The 16,765-nt window shown below is 37.5% G+C and overlaps 1 protein-coding gene across 1 annotated transcript in view; it reads left to right on the top strand.

The window, feature by feature from the left end:
• The window catches only part of POLA1 (DNA polymerase alpha 1, catalytic subunit), a 305,080-nt gene that overhangs the window by 122,280 nt on the left and 166,035 nt on the right, over window positions 1–16,765 (top strand). The window contains 2 exon segments of the mRNA XM_073013830.1: window positions 4,889–5,020; window positions 9,848–10,022. Coding sequence (XP_072869931.1) covers window positions 4,889–5,020; window positions 9,848–10,022 — 307 coding nt within the window.

Here is a 16,765-nt window from a genome sequence, read left to right as displayed (position 1 = left end):
AATAGAGAAGAATTTCTGCAGTGTTGATGTAAGTACAGTAAATTCTGATAAAAGGGCTATCTTTATTATAGTTCTGTATCTATTTACAGTAAGCTCTTCATATGTTAAAGGTCATGTATCCTGATCATCTTTAGCATTTGTCTAAATACTTGCACTATTTAAAACTTATGAGCAATTCAGTTTCTACATTTTACTGCCTCCAAAGGAGAGTGGAATGGAAGAGTCTATGTATGTGACTGGGTGACTGGTTGTGGATGGTCTCATGAGAAGATTTTTTTTTTTTTTTTTTTTTTTTAAGGTGATGCTGGTAGGGCTTGAAAATGACAGGTTAAATTAGGGTGGAGACATGCATGAAGTGATGGGATTTACCTTTAGAGATTTTAGCCCTTGTTGCCAAAAGCAACCGAAAAACAGCATGTGTGATTTTGCTGAACTACTGCAATCTTAGCTTAAATATATTTCACAAAGTAACACAAAATACTTCACAGCTGATTTTTATAGCTCTGGCTAACTTGAGCCTAAACCACCAGGAAGCATTTTTTTTTTTTTTTAAATGAAGCCTTCTAAAACTAGCTTGTAAGGTCCCCAAATAGCCTACATCTAATAATTGGAAAGTATGTCAGCTGAAATTTAGAATTTCTTAACATTGCACTAAAGAATAATCCATTGAAGAAGATAATGGATTTCTTAAGTACTGTTCTATCAGTTAAGATTTCTATACTGTATTGCTTGTTCAAGACAATCAAAACTTCACATATGCCAGGTTTGAGGAGATTGAAATACTTGGGAGAGTTTCCTAGGTACTCTGCTACACTGAGTATGAAATTTAGTAAGTTTACATAACTTGGGCATGTGCAGCCATGTGTGAGGACCTGCTTTATTCTACATCAGTTCTCAGATTTCTTGGTCTTAGGACACCTTTATACTCTTAAAATAATTGAAGACCCCAAGAGCTCTTGTCGATGTGGTTTATCTCGATATTTAGTATGTTCGAAATTTAAAAACATTTGTTAATTTATTTAAAAATAGCAATAAACTGATTATATAATTACAAAAAAAAGCATTTCTTTCTATGAAAATAACTATATCTTTCAAAACAAAGAAAAATTTAGCCTGAGGAGTAGTATCATTTTACAATTTTGCACATCTCTTTAATGTCTAGCTCAGTAGATGACATCTGGGTTTTCATTTCTGCTTCTGCATACAATCTGTTGTGAAACATGGTTTGGGATGAAGTATTGGAAGAAATCCAGTTTAACCCAAACATGTAGTTAGAAAAAGGAGAAGTATTTTAGTATTTTTTTCCTGACATTTGAATGTATTTTTCTTTGATCCTGCACCAGAACTCTACAGATGGTATTTTCTTTGTAATGTGGAATTTGAAGCCATATCAATGAACTTTTCATGCTTTCTTATATTAAAATCTATTGGTCTATGTTGTACTTTGAAAGAATATTTTACCCATATGTGGCGTGAGTTGATCATTTGTTAAATGTTGGTTCCCTGAATTATACAGATCCTCCAAAATAGACACATTCATTGTACAATATCAAAAATTACGTTTTAAAATATTCCTACTTATATCAAAAAGTCTTTAAGCATTGGGAAGCTTTCAGGCTCACAGAAGTAGAAAAGTTTTCTAAAATTCTAATTTGCACTTGAAAGCTTGAATTTTATCATTGACAATATATACTATCAGATTTTTTTTTTTTTTTTTTTTGCCTTGAAGTGGCAGGCTCACTTCTTTTTTGAGAAATTGTCTGCCAGATACCCAGGTCAGAATAACGGTAGTTTGCCCATTATTCTTTCAAGTAAAAATTATATTCTGTGAAAAAGGCAGCTAGTTTAGCTTGCAACTCAAACAGTTGCACAAATACTTTCTCTTGAGCAATCTTTTTTTTTTTTCAGATGTACCTTGTGTGTACTTTCTGTTTTATCACACAAAATAGTAGACTTGCACTCAAGGGTTGAGAGCTGTTTTTTTTTTCTTTTTCTTTTTTATTTTACTTTAAATTCTGGGATACGTGTGCTGAACGTGCAGGTTTGTTACATAGGTACACATGTGCTGTGGTGGTTTGCTGCAGTTATCCACCTGTCATCTAGGTTTTAAGCCCCGCGTGAATTAGGTATTTGTCCTAATGCTCTCCCTTCCCTTTCTCCCTACCCCCCAGCAGGCCCCAGTATGTGATGTTCCCCTCCCTCTGTCCATGTGTTCTCTTTGTTCAGCTCCCACTTATAAGTGAGAACATGTGGTGTTTGGTTTTCTGTTCCTGTGTTAGTTTGCTGAGGATGATGGTTTCCAGCTTCATCCATGTCCCTGCAAAGGATATGAACTCACTCTTTTTTATGGCTGCATAGTATTTCGTAGTGTGTATGTGCCACATTTTCTTTATCCAGTCTATCATTGATGGGCATTTGGGTTGGTTCCACGTCTTTGCTATTGAGAGCTTTAAAAATAATTCTTACTGCTTTGTCAAGGACATTCTTAAGTGAAAGTGGTTTTTTTTTTTTTTTTTTTTTTTAAACTATGCATGGTGGTGAAGAATACAGTGACTCTTAGTACAGTTTGGTAGTACCGTCCTGATTCATGTTTATAAGGCACCAGCAGTTTTGCCCACCATTGCTTCTGTATCATCAGTACAGATAGTGTCGTTATGAAAATAGTTTGATCTCAGGATCCCCTGAAAGGATATCAGGAACTCCCAGGGCTCTGTAGTCCACACTTGGAGAACAGGTTAGCTCATCAAGCAGTACCCTGGTCCTCATCCTTTCTCTTGTCTTTTGAAACCTACCCCTTCCAGGACTAGGTAACCCCCTCCTTTTCTTTATGCATATTGAGTTCCAGTCTAATAGAGTGCGTTTTTTCTCACCCTTTGCCTTTTTGTTTCTCTGCCTGGAATATTCTTGCCCCAATTACCTTTTCTTAAAATCTTGCTTTTCCTTCTAGTGCCAGCTTAAGTTTTTTCTTCCATGATTTCTGCTCTCAGGTGGAAATCATTCTTACCTTTCTAAGTTCTCTCCATAGCACTTTGTTCACATCTCCTTTATGGCACATATAGCTTATTTTTTGTTTTGGAGGGGAGGTGGAGGGTGGAGAGTCTTCCACTAATAGCAGATGACTGTGTCTTATTCATCCTGTGGTACTTTATAATACTTGAACAAATTATTCTGAGAATTATTACAGTTGGGGTGAAATAATTTATTCAGCAAATATTTGGCTGCTACTGTATATCAAGCATCGTTAGGAACACTGTGCATGCAGTTGTGAGCAAGGCTAACATTGTTCCTGTTCTCGTATTTACTTTCTGTTACAAAATTCATTCTACCTCTGTAGAGGTTGATTGACAGCATGAGTAAATCCAGTGATTTCTAGTGCCTTTGGGATTTATTTAGGCCAGAGGAACCTTTGAGAAACTATCATTAAGTCAGAGTAGCCGTTATTCATCAGTCCCAACTGATCAGTTAACTCAGTGAGAGAATTGTACACATTAAGACTGCATGTAACACTGAATTTATTTTTTTAAGACCTTTTTTAAATTAATTTATTTTTTGTTATACTTTAAGTTCTAGGGTACATGTGCACAACCTGCAGGTTTGTTACATATGTATACATGTGCCATGTTGCTGTGCTGTACCCATTAACTCGTCATTTACATTAGGTATATCTCCTAATGCTATCCCTCCCCCCACCCCCAACCCAACAACAGGCCCTGGTGTGTGATGTTCCCTTTCCTGTGTCCAAGTATTCTCATTGTTCAATTCCCATCCATGAGTGAGAATGTGCAGTGTTTGGTTTTCTGTTCTTGCGATAGTTTGCTGAGAATGATGGTTTCCAGCTGCATCCATGTCCCTACAAAGGACATGAACTCATCCTTTTTTTATGGCTGCATAGTATTCCATGGTGTATTAAGTGCAACATTTTCTTTATCCAGTCTGTCATTGATGGACATTTGGGTTGGTTCCAAGTCTTTGCTATTGTGAATAGTGCTGCAATAAACATACGTGTGCATGTGTCTTTATAGTAGCATGATTTATAATCCTTTGGGCATATACCCAGTAATGGGATGGCTGGGTCAAATGGTATTTCTAGTTCTAGATCCTTGAGGAATCGCCACACTGTTTTCCACAATGGTTGAACTAGTTTACAGTCCCACCAACAGTGTGAAAGTGTTCCTATTTCTCCACATCCTCTCCAGCACCTGTTGTTTCCTGGCTTTTTAATGATTGCCATTCTAACTGGTATGAGATGGTATCTCATTGTGGTTTTGATTTGCATTTCTCTGATGGCCAGTGATGATGAACATTTTTTCATGTGTCTGTTGAATGCTTCAATGTCTTCTTTTGAGAAGTGTCTGTTCATATCCTTTGCCCACTTTTTGATGAGGTTGTTTGTTTTTTTCTTGTAAATTTGTTTGAGTTCTTTGTGGGTTCTGGATATTAGCCCTTTGTCAGATGAGTAGATTGCAAAAATTTTCTCCCATTCTGTAGGTTGTCTCTTGGCTCTGATGGTAGTTTCTTTTGCTGTGCAGAAGCTCTTTAGTTTAATTAGATCCCATTTTTCAATTTTGGCTTTTGTTGCCATTGCTTTTGGATAACACTGAATTTATAGTCTTAACTTTTTATATCTAAGTATCATGCAACATGGCCTGTTAACTTATATTTCTTTTTTGTTAGTGTTGCATCTGGTTATGTTAGTTATTGAACAAAGGAGAGAGGAGTGTTGAAGATGGGATGTTTAAAGATTCTGTAGCAATGTTTTCTACATACAACTTCTGTCATTTTTTATGTTTATGTTGCTAATATGATTCTAGCAAAGATGTTTTTAGTGTCTATCTGTGCGAGAAGGGTTTTATTTTAAGGCTTAGAACTTTTTTGTTCCCTCTTTTAGGCATTGACAAAGGATCCCCAGGATTACCCTGATAAAAAAAGCCTACCTCATGTACATGTTGCCCTCTGGATAAATTCTCAAGGAGGCAGAAAGGTGAAAGCTGGAGATACTGTGTCATACGTCATCTGTCAGGTAAACTATTGACAGTCATAAGACTCTGATACCTCTTAAGAACTCGAAGTAAAATCCAGATTGCCACAGTGTCTTATTTAGCATTCTCCCCAGTAATTGATGTTGTAAAGTCTGGTTAGTTTCATAGCATTTAAAAAACATTAGTTAGAGGTGTGGCATATGTCATTAGGATTTTCATAAAACATTTATGACAGGATTATAACAGTAGCTACTCTTTTAACCCTAAATTAACTTTAATGCAAATATAAGTTTTGCCATATGTTCAGCAGTAGTCCTCATTTGTCATTCCTTTTGCAGCAGTTCCCATTATAAATATCAGTGGAATAATAAAAGAATAAATGCCATTTTTTCTAGCAAATGTCCAAATAATTATGTGGGAAAAAAAAGAACTACATGATTATACGGAGAAGTTGAGAGATCCTACAAACATACCATATGAGGAAACCACACAATTCAACCAGTTTTGTTTTTTTCCTTCCTTCAAGTGGAGAGGGCCCACCTCCTTAGCCTTACTTCTCCATTTCACAAGGCACTTCTAGGCCTTCTGGAACACAGTTTTAAACCACTACCCGTTCTTTTGATAATAGCATGCCTCTAATGGGTGAGGAGAGAGTAAGAGAGAAGAGCAGTTTTTTGACTTTCAAAGCCCTTAACTACAGTTTTAACAAAGGAGAGGTTTCATCCCTTCTCTCTGTAAAGATAAGTCAGGGTCATAGCATTTATCCAAATTCTTTCAAATTACAATGCTGTATACTACCTACCATAAGGTATAATTTATCTGAATAAAACTGTTTTTTTAAAAATTTTAAGAGTTTTATCCTAATTGTAATTGCATTGCATTGTTACAGTAAAAAAATTTTTTTTATATAAACCTAAAAATTAATTGCAATATGATTGATATACCAATTTGTCAAACCACAATCAATGTGTTTTTAAATCAGAGTCTTTTGAAAATTTAAAAGTAGTCTGCTGATATCTGCTATATGCTGTGGATGTACATAACGAATGATTTAAGTACATGGACAGGAATCAGCACTTGACTCTGTCTCCCCCCTAGGGTTACCCTTGATTAAGAACTGTTACAGAAAGCCAATTCCTGCAGGAAAATATTTCCATAAATGTCTGACTCGCTCAAGCCCTTAATGTGCTTTGCATATTGCCTCTGACAAGTCTCATCTCAAAAAAACAATTTTCATATTATGCAAATAAAGATTTTGGTAAATAAGCTAGGTTTTTTTTTTCACTTATGTCTTTACATACATGGAAAAGCTCTTAGATTGGTAATGACAAGAACAGATGGCAGCATACAACTTTGAAAAATTATATAGGTTCAGTGAAATAGCATTAATAATGAAATCAAACCACAATTGTGTTTTGGCTAAACCTGCAATGAAGATGTATAGTAACTTATAAAATAGGATGATCATTGTATTTAAAAGTCAATTTTGTGTTCCTTGATGTCTGAATGTTAGGTCTTAAAGTTCCTTTTTCTCAGGTCTTATTGATATACATAGGCTCACAATGGCTGTTGCTAATGTAGTACAATACATCCAATTTTATGTGTTTTTAGTGATTTCCATCCACTGGTATGTGCCTTATTTGCTTTTTAAAAGTATGATTCATATTTCTTTTTATTAATTTATTCTCCTTAACATAACCCAAGAAAACCTATAGGACTTTAATTTGCCTTTGTACCCTACCCATGGGACATGTGCCCTTTCAACATGTTTGCTAGCCAAATCTGCCTAAAGTTTTTTGCTTTTAAGCACTCAAATTATTCTGTTTCATAACACAACCATAGTTTTAGAATATGCTTTTGAAAATGTATCATGACACTTTTGTTTGTTTGTTTTTGAGACAGAGTCTTGCTCTGTTGCCCAGGCTGGAGTGCAGTCGCGCCATCTCAGCTCACTGCAACCTCCACCTCCTGGGTTCAAGCGATTCTCCTGCCTCAGCCTTCTGAGTAGCTGGGATTACAGTCACGTGCCTCCATGCCCAGCTAATTTTTTTGTATTTTTAGTAGAAATGGGATTTCACCATGTTGACCAATCTGGTCTCAAACTCCTGACCTCGGGTGATCCTCCTGCCTCGATCTCCCAAAGTGCTGGGATTACAGGCGTAAGCCACTGTGCCTGGCCCATCATGACACATTTTTAAGAGGACTGTTTGCTGCCTTAGGCAAGGGTGTCCTCCAGGAATAGCCTATATCCTAAACAGGTTTTGTTTTGTTTTGTTTTGTTTAAAATTTACATTTAAGAAATAGTACCCTACTGATAACTTATTCAGACGAGTTCAGAGAGTAATGTTTTTGGTATGTAATTTATATTGTACTTTGTTAACGCATTAAACCTATATGAATGATTTGTTGGCTAAGTTTTAAATCCATAACTATTTAACTTTCATTATACATAATTTCCATAAGGCATGCCTTTAACATAATTATTTTAAGGGGCCCACTTGTCTCCAGTTTAAAATATTTTCCTATTAGTTTCCTACTAACGATGACTACCGAGTTTTGTATGAATCGACTGCACCTGGTTGTCTCTCTAAAGTATGTACTTTGTGAAGTTCACAAATTACTACATGGGCACTTGAAGAAGACCAGCATTGCTTCTTAATCTGTTCTTAAAGGTGTATGCCCCATATTCTTGGACATACCATGGGGCCCTGCTCAGGTTTGAGAATGAAATATTTGAAGGCTTTTTTTTTTTTTTTTTTTAATTTTGTTACAGGGTCTCGCTCTGTCGCTCAGGCAGGAGTGCAGTGGCATGACCACAGCTCACTGCAGCTTCTATCTCCCAGGCTCAAGCGATCTTCCCACTTTAGCCTCCTGAGTAGCTGGGACCACAGATGCATGTCTCCATGCCTGGCTAACTTTTTTTTTTTTTTTTTTAATCAAGATGGGGGTCTCACTATGTCACCCAAACTGGTGTTGAACCCCTGTGCTCAAGTGATCCTTCTGACTCAGCCTCTCCAAGTACTGGGATTACAGGCATGAGCCACTGTGTCCTGCCGAAGGATGTATCTTCGGTCATAGCCTAAATGCTTTTCCAATACAACATAGCAAAACCTGTCATCTAACCAAGTCTTTTGAATTTAGCCATGCTCAAGCTTAGATTTTTAAAATACACTAAGAAATATGTTTGTGTCACTTTTTGTTAAAACTAGTCTTTCATGTGAATATTTAAAATAAAAACGTTTTAAACTGAAAGCATGCTCAGAAATTTTTAACTGCTTTTTTGAAAACCACGCTTTACTATGAGAACTTCTACTGAAATATTAGAAAGTAACTCAGGTGCCTTTAAAAACTATTTTACATCTATAAATTCTATTTTAATTCACCATTAAAATTTATTAAACTCAACATTGCTGTAATCTTAAGGATAGACCAATTTTTCACAATTCTGTAAATTATTCTGATTTTATGTGTTTGGTAAAAGGCGGTCTAAATACAATTGAGTTGTGTGAAAAGACACTGCCCGAGGATTTTTTCACATGGTTTTTATCATTGGTTGTCACCTTATTATCATCTTAACAATTCAAGCTTCTAAAAGAGCAAGAATTAAACTTGATTAATTATGCCTAATTCCTTTTACTATGTTGTAAACTTCTGACAAATAATAATAAGTCTTTTAATCTGAGTTTGCTTCCTTTTTAGGTATTTCATTTTGTCTTAGAACAGGTAGAACCTAGTTGATAAACAGGCCCAGGTTGTTTTCATCAGGAGCCTAGCCAGAAAAAGAGGCCCCTGCCGCTCGCTGGTCTCTAGTAAAGACAGTGGTGTATGGAAGGTTGCTTCTGCTTTGGGCTGGGTGCTGAGCTGGAAAGGAACTGATTGTAGCAGGAATGAAAGAATAGGATTCACATTATAATCAGTTCTGCTGAGCAGCTGAGCACTGTGAATAGTTATAATTTACTAGTTTGAATATTAAATTCTGTTTCAGATGAGAGGAAGAGTGAGTGAGTTGTTGGATGTTGATCCTGTAGAGATAACTTTTTGGTTCACAGATGATGGTGACATCATTCACAAGGCTGGATATGGGCCAATTGCATAGAATTTCACAGCTTTTATTTTTGTAGAGTAAAAGAGAAAACTCTTGAAAAGAGGCTTTCTGACCCATCTTCCTTTTCTTGAGGAGGAACCAGGTAAATGGTACAAAATGACATGCCCTTCATTCCAGTGGGCCAGATATTTGGCTTTTAGAGCCCTGCCACTCTACCAGGACACTATGTCATTTTTACTTCTACTTCTTGTATCTTGCATATAAAGTACTACTCTATAGATTTCATTTCCCCACTCTTTTCCGCTTGTTCATTTGCTTCTCAGTGATACATGGCTCTCATAGAAAATGTTACTCCCAGGATCTTTGAGTTAGTTTGACAAGAATTCTTGCCTGTAGGGATCACATTAACATAATAAGAGAGACCATACACATGTTTTTAAATTATCACTCCTTAAAAGCCTTTCTGACTACACTAATTGTTACCAAGCCTTCTCAGTGTTTGGTGATATGACAGGTGAAATTATTTAATCTAGTCATTGCTATCTTGTTGGTTTCAAGTTTTTGCAAAAAATAGACCACAACATATACTGGATTAATATTCTTGGACATTGGATGAGATCTCAAGATTGAGATGTTGTCCTTGATTTTCCTACTCAAAATGTTCAACAATAGGTCAAAAAGAGGTCTTGATGTTTAGAAGTAGATACGTAAAATTTAAATTGTTGCCTCTGTGTTTGACCAAGCAAGTGTCTGTGATTGAGTTGCTCACAACTTTACCTGTGTCTTCTTTTTATGTGTGTCTTTTTATCATATCTTCTTTTAGGATGGATCAAATCTCACTGCAAGTCAGAGGGCCTATGCGCCTGAGCAGCTGCAGAAACAGGATAATCTAACCATTGACACCCAGTACTACCTGGCCCAGCAGATCCACCCAGTCGTGGCTCGGATCTGTGAACCAATAGACGGAATTGATGCTGTCCTCGTTGCAACATGGTTAGGTAAGTGTCCCAAGCTCACATAGAGCCTCACATGGTAACAGCGGCACATGGAGTCTTCCTTTTCTCTTGAGATCTCTGTTTATGGTCATGGTATTGTGTCTGTCACTTCTTTGTTTATAGTTTGGAATGCATTTTTGTGGTTGTTTGGTACTGTATCCACTCTTAGACTATGAGCTCCACATACTTGCTACTGTAACCACATGCCTGCTCCATAGTTGACGCTCACTGAATACTGAGGGAAGAGTGGGAAGGCAAAAGAAAGGGTAAAGTGAAGATTTCAGGTGCCATTACAGTCGCTGAGTTTACATTTTTATAGCTTTAATTAGTGTACCTCCATTAATAAGAAGATTGATGGTGTGTTGCTTATTGGTTCATCTTGCCTCTGTTGCTGAAGGTATTTTCATGTCAAGTGAGAAGACATGGCTTTTTAACATGAAATTTTTAATTTTTAATATTCAATTCATTGTGAGAATCCTACTCTCCTTAAGGTATTCTAAAACTGGACCCGCTGTTATCCTCTAGGAATTGGCTGATTTCTAAGTTCTCATCATCCCAGGAGGTGCCAGCCAACCCTGAGACCTCAGTATCTCTTTGGCTTTTTGCTGTGTCACCAGGTTGTCTCCATTGCTGTGTCATTATTACTATTGTTGTCTTTTGCTTAGAAATGTATTTCATAACCAGCCCTGATTTCATTTTTAGATGACCAAGTACATAAAGAGTTACATTGCTTTTAAGGCCTTTCCTCTCTCTTCTGTGGTAAGCAAAGATGAGTGTTTTCAGAGTACTGCCTAATGCCCTGAGATGACTCCTCTATTTATAAGTGAGGCCCAGATGCCACTGGCATCTCATAGACTCTTAACTTTGGCAATTATAGACTAACTTTCCAGCTCCCACCTATGTATCCAGCCTTATTTCTTATTCAGGCTATGCAATGTCTCCCAAATATGGCACTGCCCATTCTGTCCCTGCTTCATGGAAGATTCTCCCCCTCTTTTTACTAAAACACCTAGCTTTAGCCATGGGCTTTGACAGCATAGGGACCTGGGTTTCAATGCTGTTTCTGCTATTCACAAGCTTCTGAACCTTGGTCTACACCTTAGCTCCTTGAGTCATAGAATAGAGTTACTCTGAGGGAGAAAGATGATGTGTGTGAGATGTTCAGCACAAAGTCTGGGGCAAAGGAAGGGCTCCCTGAGTGATAGCCACCTCCCACCCTTCTTTTAGGCGTCAGTAGAAATATGTTCATACTCCTTCAGTCTGTGGGATTTGTATATAGTTAGTGCTCAGCCGCGTTTGTAGAATGAGACTGGTTTTTCCATGGATGAATTATCAAGTCACGTATTTTCTGTCCTGCACCTGTTGAGTATGTTTCTGAGCTCCTCCCTGCTACCCCCTCGTCACTACCCCATCAGTGTTTACTCTGGAAGTGGAAGCTCATTTTTAACATTTGCCTAAGCAAATATTATTAGGAAGATAAAATGCTACCACCAAAATCATCATATATATTCTCCAAGATGAGTTGTATTTGATGATGTTTATAAATCCTCAGCTGGGAAGAGAAGACTGTAAAAGCAAGGTATTTTTTAGCTTCCCTTTTTTCTCTACCGTACATTGAATGTTTGCTCTGTTGGATACAGTGATAAGTACTTTGCATTTGTTATCTCATTCAGTCCTTGGGACAACCTCACAAAGGTGTGTTGTATTAGCTCCATTTTACAGAGGAAGAAGCCAAGGTTTAGAGAGGTAACTATCTTGGTCTTGGCACATAGGTAGTAAGTAGCCGGCTGTGATTCCAAAGGTTGTGATCCTCACCACTGTGCTAAACTTGATTGCCTGTTCTTAGCTCTAAAAGGCTATGAAAGATGTTTTCAACCAGGAGCAGGATGGCATAGATGTATAAGCACGGGGAGGCTTCATGTTTTTCTTGCTCCCTCCATTTCTCACTGTACACCCTCATGCTCTCTACTGAAAACCTCTGAGTAAAACCATTTTTTAAAGAATAGATCTCCCAGTTTTTCCATTTGTGTCTTCAAAAACCTGGTGTAAAACTGTTACCCTTTTCTTCTTTGGTTTTGAATTTTTTGGTGACCCAGCACTGAGAGGAGGTGGATGGAACAAGCCTTGTCTCAGGATTGACATTTAAGAGAAAGACTTGCAGAGCCTTGTATGTCAGCAAAAGAGCTGAGCAATAAAGGGTGATGGGGCCTACTTGGGTGGATTGGCCTGATGCCTGCCTGGATGTGTCAAGGCCAGTCATACTAAGAGGGGACCGGACTGATTTTGTTAGTTCCAGAAGTCATAGTTAAGATGATTTTTGTTTATAAATTGATCAGTGGCAGATGTTGACTTGAAAGATACTTTAACTGCAACTGCTGTATGGTCATAGGCTGCCTTATTTATTCAGTTTTCACAAATTATTTTCAAAGCCAATAGTAGACAAATGGGTCCCATCTTCAGAAGTTTCATGTTGTGTCTCATTATTGACCAATCTCAATCTACACAGAGAACCCTCCAGACTTGCACATGGTCCCACCCACGTACCCATCACTCCTGCCTCACAACCTGAAAATTCTCTAGGTGCAGCCGTGGCTGTGTGGACATTCTTCCGATTTGTCCCTTCTTGGTGCCATGTAGCCAAGTCAAGCTGATGGGAGGGAATGTGTCCTCGGCCTTGGGGAATCTGCCACTGCTCCTCACTTTTGGCTACTTTTTCTCATTGTTTTCTTCTGCCACTTGACAGTAGTTTTTATATCGAGGATGTGTGACGTTGTCATCGTTGTGTAGTCCTCCTCCTCTCCTGCTTGTCCTCTTCTCTCATCCTACCCTGTGCCCGCACCAGCAGTATATACACAGCCATCTATATTAGTAACAAATCTTGTAGTCCTTTCCTTCTGCCCCCTTCCACATAGGAGTTTGAGCATTAATGACGTGTAGGCCCAGAAGTCCCCGTCATCATGAAGATCTGTAGAAAACACTGAAGTTCACCAGGCAAATCTCTGTAGGCATTTGCCTCCTGCTCTATTCAAGAGCTGAATTTCTTATCTGTACCCTTTATTCCTCCACCCCAAGTAAAAAATTAGGGTGGCTATTCAGTAGGGGCTTCAAGGCCTCTGTTATCAGTTCTACTGTAGCCTGTGGTTTTAGGAGGAGGGAGGGAGATGGGGAAGTGGTGACAAAGTAAGAGAAGTGTTAGGGGGTACATGGTTTCTAAGAGGTGCAAGCTGTAGGCATAAAATTACTGTAATTTGTTTTTAAAATTCTAAATCTGTTTTCTTTATATAAAAAAACTGCAGCTAGTGAACTGACACTGTTAAATAAGTTGAAGTGTACAAATGTATACATAAAATACAAGCCCTCCAACTGCCTAATCACAGACATAAAATAATTCTCTTGCTTTTAATGTAGTTTTTATCTTTGATTAATGAAATGTATTACAGTATTGAAACTTCAGTGAAGTTTGATACTTTGTCCTTTTAGTTAGTACAAAGAAATCAGGAATAATGGCATAATTTCATTTAGGAAAATTATTAAGCTCATGATTTTTTATTTTTAAGACTCTTTTGTGGAGAGCAACTATATTTTTCAACTACTTTTTTCTTTCTCTATTGCTTTTATACTACTTTCCTTGAAATGAAAGGCAAGCATCAAGTGTTGGTTTATCCTGTGGCTTCACTTTGGAAATTCCCTATTTCTCCCCATCAAGATACCTCCTGAAGTCTGGTAGCATGTTGCATGGCCAGGTGTTCCATATGGGAAGACCATTTTAGTGAAAAGGAGAGAGGATAGCCTATTAAATGAGTGAATGAATAAGGCTGTTGAATTGAAAGAGAATAATTTGTTCTAATAACTAATGGTCCTCATTATCCCACAGTAAAATATGTATCATTTTTTCTGAAACCCATGCAAGATTATTGCTATTGGGCTTAAATAAAGCAAAATTTTACTCTTTTCCATCTGTGAATAGGAAAAAACTATAGTATTACTCTTCTTATACAATAGCCCTATGGGAAACATGGCCACTAAAACTTGAAACTCTTAGCTTTTGTTCTCTAGACTATAGATTTTTCTCTCTCTCTCGTTCTAATGAAAGCTCCCCTGTATTCTGTGGATGAAATATTCACAGTATGCTCAAACATCCAAATAGTCTTCCATACCTAGCAGACTAGGCCAGTGATGAGAATAGTCTAAAGTTCATTTTTGAATTTCATCTTTTAATAAATTTATGTTTTATGTATACTGGTACTTAGAATTATATGTAATATCTTTCCTCCAGTGAGCAATGATTTGTACAGTAGTTATAAAGAACCTTTCTTCATGGTCAGTGATAAAATTTCAGGTGTTTGGCTATCTGGGCAGTTTTCTCATTGGTCCTGAGAAATTACTGATGTTTGAAGAACATGAGAGTTTAGAATTTAATCTCTGAAAATACTGCTTAAAACAGGACAGAATGCACTTAACCCAGTATGCTCTGAGTTAAATTGGAAAGTAAAAATTTCCTTTTAAAAAAATGATGCCTACCACTCATATCACAGAGGTTAGTTTTTGTCAGTAGACAGGGTTCAGTAATATCTAAGAAATAAGTGCAACAGTGGGCAAAACAGGGCCAAGTGATATTTGGGGGTGCTTTTGACAGATCCAGGGAGATCCACCTACAAAAAAGGGAGTAAAGTACAGATGGGTAGGGGTAGAATGATGCAACCAGTGGGTTCTTCAGGTATTACTTTGTCAATAAAGAATTTTGCCCTTTTTCATTATTAAGCTCTTATAAAAATAAAACATGACAGTTTCCAAACTGTAAATTATTATTATTATTATTATTATTATTATTTTTTGGGACAGAGTCTCACTCTGTCACCCAGGCTGGAGTGCAGTGGCTTGATCTTGGCTCACTGCAACATCTGCCTCTCAGGTTCAAGTGATTCTCCTGCCTCAGCCTCCTGAGTAGCGGGCATTACAGGCGAGCGCCACCACACCTGACTAGTTTTTGTATTTTTAGTAGAAATGGGGTTTCACCATGTTGGCTAGGCTGGTCTTGAACTCCTGACCTCAAGTGATCCGCCTGCCTCGGCCTGCCAAAGTGCTGCGATTATAGGCGTGAGCCACTGCTCCTGGACCCAAACTAAATATTTTCAATAACATAATTAATAGTAAAATTAAAAAACATTATACCAAATGCACTGCAGAATGTTAAAGGAAATCTTATCAGCTGATAAGAGCACCTGTTACAAGATGGAGTGTCATTCCAAGCATATCATCCAATGGCTCATGCTCCCAGTCTAGACTACTTTTGTGTTCAATATTAATTGAAGACCTGCTGTGCCTAGCACCATAATAGGCACTGTGAAGGATACAAAGTTGAGTCAGTTGTGGACCCTTTAGTCAAATTACAGCCCAGTCATTTAGTTGATTTCACTGTTGTGGGCAAGTCTAGTGGGCAATACACTGTATATCCCAAAAGAGGTGAAATAAAGGGTTATCAAATTTCAAAGGAAGCAGAAACCTCTCCTAGCTGGGCCCACCATGGAAGAGTTTATAAAAGTAGAGGCATTTTGAGGCATTGCTGGAATGGGCTGTGGAGAGGCCATTGTGAAGTTGGGAATGGTTGCCCACCCTACTGCTCACCAATTCTTCTAGCCTGATGAACTGCAGGGGTAACCTGTGTTATCTCAGCCACCCCCAAAGCACTTTAGGGAATTCACGGAGAGCCTCTTTAAGGGTTTCAGTTGCCCAGTCCTGCACCTCAGTCTCAACAAAGTGAGCACACAGTGGTTTGCTTCTGTGTCGCTAGCCCACAACAGAGGGCCAGTAGTGACACTGCTCATCTCACATGAGCAGTGAGACCTTTGAGAACTTTGAACCAAACCAGAGCATGTTTAGAAAAATTGCTTTGGAGCTTTTATATGAGTTATGTAACAACTCTGGCTTTGTAACACTTAGAGGTTTTGAAGGAAAATGAGGATTTCTCAAATTATTTAAATTAGATCAATTTTTTAAAAAGATAAAATTGTTTTAATTAAGTACACCAAAGTGACATTTATCAAGATGGTATAGCTTATAGAAAAATGGATAAGACCTAAAAATGGGTAAAGAGAAAAAAGCTGAATACTATACAGCATTGTACACATATACATACACTGTATTATATATATGTGTATGAATAAAATAGAAAAGGGTTAAGGTGATGAATTATAGGTTCCCCCTTTGCTGACAAAATATTAGTACTGTTATTTTATTTTTAGTAGGACAGTTTTTTCCAAAACCAGAAGTAAAACAATGGTTAAGCAATTACTAACTCACCTTCATTTATTTATTTATTTATTTATTTATTTATTTATTTATTTCAGATGGTTTTGGGGGAACGAGTTGTGTTTGGTTGTTACATGAATAAGTTCTTTAGTGGTGATTTTTGAGATTTTGGTGCACCCAAAGCAGTGTACACTCTACCCACTGTGCAGCCTTTAATTTCTCACCCCCATCCCACCTTTCCCCCTGAGTGCCCAGAGTCCATTGTGTGATTCTTTTGCCTTCGTGTCATCGTAGCTTAGCTCCCAATTATGAGTGAGAGCATAACATGCTTGGTTTTCCATTCCTAAGTTACTTCACTTAGAATAATCGTCTTAAGTTTCATCCAGATTGTTGTGAATGTCATATATATATATACTTTTTTTTATGACTGAGCAGTATTCCATGGTGTATATATATACCACAATTTCTTTATCCACTCATTGATTGATGGGCATTTG

Source organism: Chlorocebus sabaeus, chromosome X (assembly GCF_047675955.1).
Source record: "Chlorocebus sabaeus isolate Y175 chromosome X, mChlSab1.0.hap1, whole genome shotgun sequence".
Lineage (NCBI taxonomy): Eukaryota > Metazoa > Chordata > Mammalia > Primates > Cercopithecidae > Chlorocebus > Chlorocebus sabaeus.
Note: the sequence above shows the minus strand (reverse complement) of the source record. Positions and strands in the feature narration are given on the sequence as shown.